This window comes from Electrona antarctica (assembly GCF_951216825.1).
Source record: "Electrona antarctica genome assembly, chromosome: 17".
Lineage (NCBI taxonomy): Eukaryota > Metazoa > Chordata > Actinopteri > Myctophiformes > Myctophidae > Electrona > Electrona antarctica.
In genome coordinates, this window is record NC_136798.1 from 4,933,429 (window position 1) to 4,942,975 (window position 9,547).

The window sequence follows — 9,547 nt, forward strand, 5'->3', positions numbered from 1 at the left end:
TATTAAAGTTCTCTGTTACAATTAAAAATTAAAAACGCCTAAATGTTACTTGCACCAATAAATTATACCAAAGTAAAAGTACTCAAACTTTCAAAGCTTGTCAAACGTTTCAAAATAAATTAAGATCTACAAGCTCATCATGCTGGCTTGTAGATCTGATATATTCAAATAACATAATTTTAAAATAGGGCTTAATTTAAGAGTTAAAAGAGAGTAAAAACTACAAGTATCCAAGTAGTATCCAAAAACACTTAACAGAAGTAAAAAATATACACTATTGTACTTTGAGTAAACATGTGTAGAAAACACCATTGATGTAATAAAGTCATAGTTTTACCCTCCACTCCACTACATCTCTGAATACTATTATTAGTACAACTGTGTGTTAGAATTGATTATCAGTACATTGAAAATCCATCAGTAAATCTCCTGTTTGATGTTTTTAGTCAAGTCGTGTCCCGGTGGATGGAAGACGTTTGGAGACGGATGTTACATAACTACTGAATGGAACACATGGCAGGAAGGTAGAGATTACTGTCAGAGTCAAGGAGCTGATCTGGTGGTCATTAACAGTCCAGCAGAACAGGTTAGTGTGTGTGTGTGTGTGTGTGTGTGTGTGTGTGTGTGTGTGTGTGTGTGTGTGTGTGTGTGTGTGTGTGTGTGTGTGTGTGTGTGTGTGTGTGTGTGTGTGTGTGTGTGTGTGTGTGTGTGTGTGTGTGTGTGTGTGTGTGTGTGTGTGCACCTACTTCCACTTCACCACATCTCAGAGGCAACATTTTTACTTTTACTCCACTACAATTATTTCTGAACTGTTACTTTGTATGTTTTGATTATTATTACAAACATACAATTTAAGCATTTATCAGACACAGAACGATTTACAGTAAGCAAGAACATCACATGGTATTACATCAAAGACATACAAATAGTCATCATGAATCATACGTAAAAGAACCTAACATCTGTCTAACAGTAGAATATCTATATAATGAAACTATGCGTATACACTATAGAGTGCTATGTCTACATAAAATGCTATTTAAGTTACATAAGTTGAGCCTTTGTAAGGTCGTCAAGGCTAGGGAAAGTGCTACGGCGCTAAGATGGAGTCTGAAGAGGTGGTTTTCAGACTATGGGTTAAGATGGAGTCTGAAGAGGTGGTTTTCAGACTATGGGTTAAGATGGAGTCTGAAGAGGTGGTTTTCAGACTATGGGTTAAGATGGAGTCTGAAGAGGTGGTTTTCAGACTATGGGTTAAGATGGAGTCTGAAGAGGTGGTTTTCAGACTATGGGTTAAGATGGAGTCTGAAGAGGTGGTTTTCAGACTATGGGTTAAGATGGAGTCTGAAGAGGTGGTTTTCAGACTATGGGTTAAGATGGAGTCTGAAGAGGTGGTTTTCAGACTATGGGTTGTTTTCAGACTATGGGTTAAGATGGAGTCTGAAGAGGTGGTTTTCAGACTATGGGTTAAGATGGAGTCTGAAGAGGTGGTTTTCAGACTATGGGTTAAGATGGAGTCTGAAGAGGTGGTTTTCAGACTACGGGTTAAGATGGAGTCTGAAGAGGTGGTTTTCAGACTATGGGTTAAGATGGAGTCTGAAGAGGTGGTTTTCAGACTACGGGTTAAGATGGAGTCTGAAGAGGTGGTTTTCAGACTATGGGTTAAGATGGAGTCTGAAGAGGTTGTTTTCAGACTACGGAGGAAGATTAGCAGTGAGTCCATTAAAGGAGTGATACATTAACTCATTTATCGCCGACATCGCCTTTGGACGCCTGTTTTATTATTAATTGATTACGGTGATCATTTGTCTCCTGTATAACAATCCCGTTTCGGTGCGGTGAAAACAAAGGAAATGTAAAATCCGCTGGTCTAATGCTGTCTTTGGGGACACAGCATTTTAGAACGCTAATATCTCTGATTCTTATTTTTAGACCAAAAACTAGCTTGATTTTGCTCTTTAAACGTTATGATCCTAGCTTTTAACAATCGCGGGACAAGTTACATTACAGATTTTTACTTCCTGACTCAAACTAAACTAAAGGTGCTCGCCGTTGAGAATACAGGCGTGGCGGTGAGAGCTGTCCACCAGATGGCGCTATGGCTCCGAATGAGTTAAAGGACCACTTCACCACTTTTCAACCTATCTTCATATAATTGGTCCTCACTAATGTTCATGATAAAAAATTGCACCCTTTCTTTCCTACTCAGTCTGTGTCTCATAGGACAGTGATTCCCAAGGTGGGGTCCAGGGACCCCCAGGGGTCCTCGAGGGACTTCCAGGGGGTCCCCAGCAAATGATAGTTTGGAACCAAATGGACCCTTATGGGTCTGTAACAGTGTTGATTTCATCGACTAAAAGTAAGAAAAATGTTCGTCGACTACCTTTTTCCCTGACGGAAACTAAATAAAAACTAAGCTATGATGACTAAAACTGTTACATTCCCTTAGGTCTAGGGGTCATTAAAGCATGCAACAAGGCTGGAAAGTGAACTGTTGTTTATTCACAGTGCTTCAATAAGGTTATAAATAAATAGAAGATATGCAATAAATTACAAAAGGTATATAAATATGGGAGTATATATATATATATATATAATCTTCTATCTAGACAACCATGACGTACTAATAACGATAGTTTAATGGGTTTCCAACCAAATCCAATATCTGGGGCTGAGCACTCTGCTCGAGCCTTATCGTGTTACAACTTAAAGATGCTGTTATTTAAATTATACAATGATCCAAAAATGGCTGTATGGGGCAACCCAGAGAAACAAACAAAATGAACTATCCCTAACCTAAATGCAAATGAACCCTCTACCTAAACCTAGCCAACAAAAGGAAACTCTCTACTCTACCTTATGCCTAACAAAATAAGTTCAGATATTTCTATCACAGTTACTAAAAATCACGGGGTAGTAATGATCCTCCTTTAAAGATAAAATTGATAAGTTTCAACCATGTAGCATGCAATGATGTAAACCACTGACTCCAACACAGACATACGTCTGAGATAAATAGTTTATCTATATGCAATATAAACTCATTGACAATCAGTTACACAGCATTTATGACAGGTTAAATATTGTCCGTATAGGCTATGTCCGAACCGCACACACCGGGCCTCTCACGCACGCACGCACGCTCGCTCTATTGTTCGTATTGTTCCATGAAATATCCACGTCTCCCTGACGCTCCAACCCAAAATAATAAAGTTAATCCAAACGTAAAGATCCCCAAACGTAAACAATCCAACGGTAAATCCACGGTCCTCCAGACGGACAAGCAGTACTCCTCCCTGGACACAAACAGTCAGACAAACAAAACTCTCAACGGAGCAGATGACGGTTCCCGGCCGGGTTACTCCTGTCAGCGGTGAGTTGGTGGCCTTGGCTATATTCCACCGTATAGCATACAGACAACGTTTACACGAACGTGATCAGGTCTCACGTGGACTCCCTGCTCGTTTGTGTCTCTAGAGCCGGCGACTTCCGTGTGTTTTAATGACGGAAGCGCCACAGCCTGTCAATCAATCAATCTCCTCCCGACATTGACCCTCCAAAACATAAACAAAAACAAAACAGATACATCTCAAAGAAAATAGGACATTACACATAAGGATGGATATAGTGTTAAAGGAATATTTTGAGCCATGCTCTTTTAAATGACATTTTAAAATAAATCCTTAATGAATATTATGTGGCAGTGCTATAAGTTTACAAAAAGCAAGCTCCCATAACTCCCTTTAACTTATACCATACCAGTTAAACCATAACGTAAGTATAATTGCTTGTAACATCAACACTGCGACAGAGGCATCCTATTCAGACACTCAGGGCGCTCCAAACCTTCAGAGTCCCTAGTGTTGGCTTTTTATACAATATAGCTTCACAGCTCCCTGGACAGAGTGTTCTCAGTATGACAAACTGAGCCACAATGCCGATGAGCTCAAGTCACAGCTGCGCTTAAATAGGCTTCCACAGGCCGGCCCTCCGCTTGACGAAAGGCTCACAGTGACCAGGTGGGCGGGTGGAAGGTGGATGATGATAGGCTCACGGTGACCAGGTGGGCGGGTGGAAGGTGGATGATGATAGGCTCACGGTGACCAGGTGGGCAGGTGGAAGGTGGATGGTGATAGGCTCACGGTGACCAGGTGGGCGGGTGGAAGGTGGATGATGATAGGCTCACGGTGACCAGGTGGGCAGGTGGATGGTGATAGGCTCATGGTGACCAGGTGGGCGGGTGGAAGGTGGATGGTGATAGGCTCACGGTGACCAGGTGGGCGGGTGGAAGGTGGATGATGATAGGCTCACAGTGACCAGGTGGGCAGGTGGAAGGTGGATGATGATAGGCTCACGGTGACCAGGTGGGCGGGTGGAAGGTGGATGGTGATAGGCTCACGGTGACCAGGTGGGCGGGTGGAAGGGGGATGGTGATAGGCTCACGGTGACCAGGTGGGCGGGTGGAAGGTGGATGGTGATAGGCTCACGGTGACCAGGTGGGTGGGTGGAAGGTGGATGGTGATAGGCTCACGGTGACCAGGTGGGCGGGTGGAAGGTGGATGGTGATAGGCTCACGGTGACCAGGTGGGCAGGTGGATGGTGATAGGCTCACGGTGACCAGGTGGGCGGGTGGAAGGTGGATGGTGATAGGCTCACAGTGACCAGGTGGGCGGGTGGAAGGTGGATGGTGATAGGCTCACAGTGACCAGGTGGGCGGGTGGAAGGTGGATGGCTCTCCGCCTCCAAGCACCGCTGCAGCAACCAGACCTGTGACTGAGAACTTCAATCAGCACTCTATACAACAGCTGACAAATAACCGTATTACCATAATCACTGTATAATATATATATATATATATATATATATATATATATATATATATATATATATATGATACTACGGTAAATTAAAAGGTTGAGTAATGCTGGGTATATTGTTACATGTTTCACTCCTTGACAGCAGCAATGACAATTACCAATCCCTAAAAATGCAGTGCAAATTACTATTTGCCAGCTGGAATGTATAGTTGCTCTGGCCTTTGTCCTACTGCCACCTACTGTCCATTTATTGTATTACACGGTGGGTGGAAAAAACACACCCCTTAAGGGTAAACCACACCCATCAGAGATGTGGCTTCCAGGTACTTTTCACATGAAATGTTTTGAGAGGTACCTCTAGAAGTCAGCCTGGTACAGACCAACAGAATGGGACTGTAGACATGAGGACGAATCTACAAATGCCTTCTAAATCCTGACATTCATTCATATTCAAAGATTTTTGAAAAATAGCAGACCTACAAGCTCATAGCGCGGCACCGTGTGCCGCGCTATGTGCTTGTAGGTTTGTTATTTTTGGGGGCCTCTGTCTGTCTGTCTGTCTAAAATAGCAGACCTACAAGCTCATAGCGCGGCACTTGTTGCCGCGCTATGAGCTTGTAGGTCTTCTATTTTGGGGGGCCACTGTCTGTCTGTCTGTCTGTCTGTCTGTAGTAGGTCTGCTATTTTAGACAGACAGACAGACAGACAGACAGACAGACAGACAGACAGACAGACAGACAGACAGACAGTGGCCCCCAAAAATAGCAGACCTACAAGCTCATAGCGCGGCACCGAGTGCCGCGCTATGAGCTTGTAGGTCTGCTATTTTAGACAGACAGACAGACAGACAGACAGACAGACGTAATTCCTGAATCCTATCAAAGTTCCCCCATAGAAATACACTGAAATCGCCACACTGCTTATAGTTGCTTACCGGTTCAACTACTGCACAATGGTCGTCAGTGTTGTTGTTGTTGTCGACGAGTGTGTTTATTGCACACACCGGGGGAGGAGGGGGTACATTTTTCGGGACAGCTAGTAGGTCTGCTATTTTAGACAGACAGACAGACAGACAGACAGACAGACAGACAGTGGCCCCCAAAAATAGCAGACCTACAAGTGGCACTGAGTGCCGCGCTGTGAACTTGTAGGTCTGCTATTTTTGAAAAATAGCAGACCTACAAGTGGCACTGAGTGCCGCGCTGTGAACTTGTAGGTCTGCTATTTTTGAAAAATAGACAGACAGACAGACAGACAGACAGACAGACAGTGGCCCCCAAAATAGCAGACCTACAAGCTCATAGCGCGGCACCGAGTGCCGCGCTATGAGTCTGCTATTTTAGACAGACAGACAGACAGACAGACAGACAGTGGCCCCCAAAAATAGCAGACCTACAAACTCATAGCGCGGCACCAAGTGACGCGCTGTGAACTTGTAGGTCTGCTATTTTTGAAAAATAGCAGACCTACAAGTGGCACTGAGTGCCGCGCTGTGAACTTGTAGGTCTGCTTTAGAAAAATAGCAGACCTACAAGCTACAAGCTCATAGCGCGGCACCGAGTGCCGCGCTGTGAACTTGTAGGTCTGCTATTTTTGGGGGCCACTGTCTGTCTGTCTGTCTGTCTGTCTGTCTGTCTGTCTGTAGTAGGTCTGCTATTTTAGACAGACAGACAGACAGTGGCCCCCAAAAATAGCAGACCTACAAGCTCATAGCGCGGCACCGAGTGCCGCGCTATGAGCTTGTAGGTCTGCTATTTTAGACAGACAGACATGACCTACATGCTCATAGCGCGGCACCGAGTGCCGCGCTGTGAACTTGTAGGTCTGCTATTTTAGACAGACAGACAGACAGACATTGGCCCCCAAAAATTGCAGACCTACAGACCTATAAGCTCATAGCGCGGCACCGAGTGCCGCGCTGTGAACTTGTAGCTCTGCTATTTTTCAAAAATAGACAGACAGACAGACAGACAGACAGACAGACAGTGGCCCCCAAAAATAGCAGACCTACAAGCTCATAGCGCCAGGGCCGTATCCAGCACTTCACAGATGGGGGGGGTCCAATTGGTACCGGCCCACATGCACGCGAAGCAGAAATAGCCTAGTGCAAATCTTACCTTTTTGATGAGCCTGCCCGAGACATATACACGGCTTTAACCAACACTGGCATAACATAAACAGACACGTAATTCCTGAATCCTATCAAAGTTCCCCCATAGAAATACACTGAAATCGCCACACTGCTTATAGTTGCTTACCGGTTCAACTACTGCACAATGGTCGTCAGTGTTGTTGTTGTTGTTGTCGACGAGTGTGTTTATTGCACACACCGGGGGAGGAGGGGGTACATTTTTCGGGACAGCTTGTAGGTCTGCTATTTTAGACAGACAGACAGACAGACAGACAGACAGACAGTGGCCCCCAAAAATAGCAGACCTACAAGTGGCACTGAGTGCCGCGCTGTGAACTTGTAGGTCTGCTATTTTTGAAAAATAGCAGACCTACAAGTGGCACTGAGTGCCGCGCTGTGAACTTGTAGGTCTGCTATTTTTGAAAAATAGACAGACAGACAGACAGACAGACAGACAGTGGCCCCCAAAAACAGCAGACCTACAAGCTCATAGCGACGCGCTGTGAACTTGTAGGTCTGCTATTTTTGAAAAATAGCAGACCTACAAGCTCATAGCGCGGCACCGAGTGCCGCACTATGAGCGCTATGAGCTAGACAGACAGTGGCCCCCAAAAATATATTATTTTAGACAGACAGACATACAGACAGTGGCCCCCAAACATAGCAGACCTACAAGGTCATAGCACGGCACCGAGTGCCGCGCTATGAGCTTGTAGGTCTGCTATTTTAGACAGACAGACAGACAGACAGACAGACAGACAGTGGCCCCCAAAAATTGCAGACTTACAGACCTACAAGCTCATAGCGCGGCACCGAGTGCCGCGCTGTGAACTTGTAGGTCTGCTATTTCAGACAGACAGACAGACAGACAGACAGACAGACAGACGTAATTCCTGAATCCTATCAAAGTTCCCCCATAGAAATACACTGAAATCGCCACACTGCTTATAGTTGCTTACCGGTTCAACTACTGCACAATGGTCGTCAGTGTTGTTGTTGTTGTTGTCGACGAGTGTGTTTATTGCACACACCGGGGGAGGAGGGGGTACATTTTTCGGGACAGCTTGTAGGTCTGCTATTTTAGACAGACAGACAGACAGACAGACAGACAGACAGACAGACAGACAGACAGACAGACAGACCGACAGACAGACAGACAGTGGCCCCCAAAAATAGCAGACCTACAAGTGGCACTGAGTGCCGCGCTGTGAACTTGTAGGTCTGCTATTTTTGAAAAATAGCAGACCTACAAGTGGCACTGAGTGCCGCGCTGTGAACTTGTAGGTCTGCTATTTTTGAAAAATAGACAGACAGACAGACAGACAGACAGACAGACAGTGGCCCCCAAAAATAGCAGACCTACAAGCTCATAGCGACGCGCTGTGAACTTGTAGGTCTGCTATTTTTGAAAAATAGCAGACCTACAAGCTCATAGCGCGGCACCGAGTGCCGCACTATGAGCGCTATGAGCTAGACAGACAGTGGCCCCCAAAAATATATTATTTTAGACAGACAGACAGACATACAGACAGTGGCCCCCAAAAATAGCAGACCTACAAGGTCATAGCACGGCACCGAGTGCCGCGCTATGAGCTTGTAGGTCTGCTATTTTAGACAGACAGACAGACAGACAGACAGACAGACAGTGGCCCCCAAAAATTGCAGACTTACAGACCTACAAGCTCATAGCGCGGCACCGAGTGCCGCGCTGTGAACTTAGGTCTGCTATTTCAGACAGACAGACAGACAGACAGACAGACAGACAGACAGACGTAATTCCTGAATCCTATCAAAGTTCCCCCATAGAAATACACTGAAATCGCCACACTGCTTATAGTTGCTTACCGGTTCAACTACTGCACAATGGTCGTCAGTGTTGTTGTTGTTGTTGTCGACGAGTGTGTTTATTGCACACACCGGGGGAGGAGGGGGTACATTTTTCGGGACAGTGGCTTGTAGGGGCCACTGTCTGTCTGTCTGTCTAAAATAGCAGACCTACAAGCTGTCCCGAAAAATGTACCCCCTCCTCCCCCGGTGTGTGCAATAAACACACTCGTCGACAACAACAACAACAACACTGACGACCATTGTGCAGTAGTTGAACCGGTAAGCAACTATAAGCAGTGTGGCGATTTCAGTGTATTTCTATGGGGGAACTTTGATAGGATTCAGGAATTACGTGTCTGTTTATGTTATGCCAGTGTTGGTTAAAGCCGTGTATATGTCTCGGGCAGGCTCATCAAAAAGGTAAGATTTGCACTAGGCTATTTCTGCTTTGCGTGCATGTGGGCCGGTACCAATTGGACCCCCCCATCTGTGAAGTGCTGGATACGGCCCTGGCGCTATGAGCTTGTAGGTCTGCTATTTTTGGGGGCCACTGTCTGTCTGTCTGTCTGTCTGTCTGTCTGTCTATTTTTGAAAAATAGCAGAGCTACAAGTTCACAGCGCGGCACTTGGTGCCGCGCTATGAGCTTGTAGGTCTGTAGGTCTGCAATTTTTGGGGGCCACTGTCTGTCTGTCTGTCTGTCTGTCTAAAATAGCAGACCTACAAGTTCACGCAGAAGTTCATAGCAGACCTACAAGCTCATAGCGCGGCACT

General features: G+C 45.5%; 1 protein-coding gene across 1 annotated transcript in view; it reads left to right on the forward strand.

Annotated features, from left to right (window-relative positions):
• Positions 1-9,547, forward strand: part of LOC306940577 (matrix metalloproteinase-15-like) — a gene marked incomplete at its 5' end in the record, with an annotated part of 78,768 nt that overhangs the window by 53,275 nt on the left and 15,946 nt on the right. The window contains one exon of the mRNA XM_079525674.1: positions 447-586. Within this exon, the coding sequence (XP_079381800.1) occupies positions 447-586 (140 nt within the window). The remainder of the gene's footprint in view (positions 1-446; positions 587-9,547) is intronic.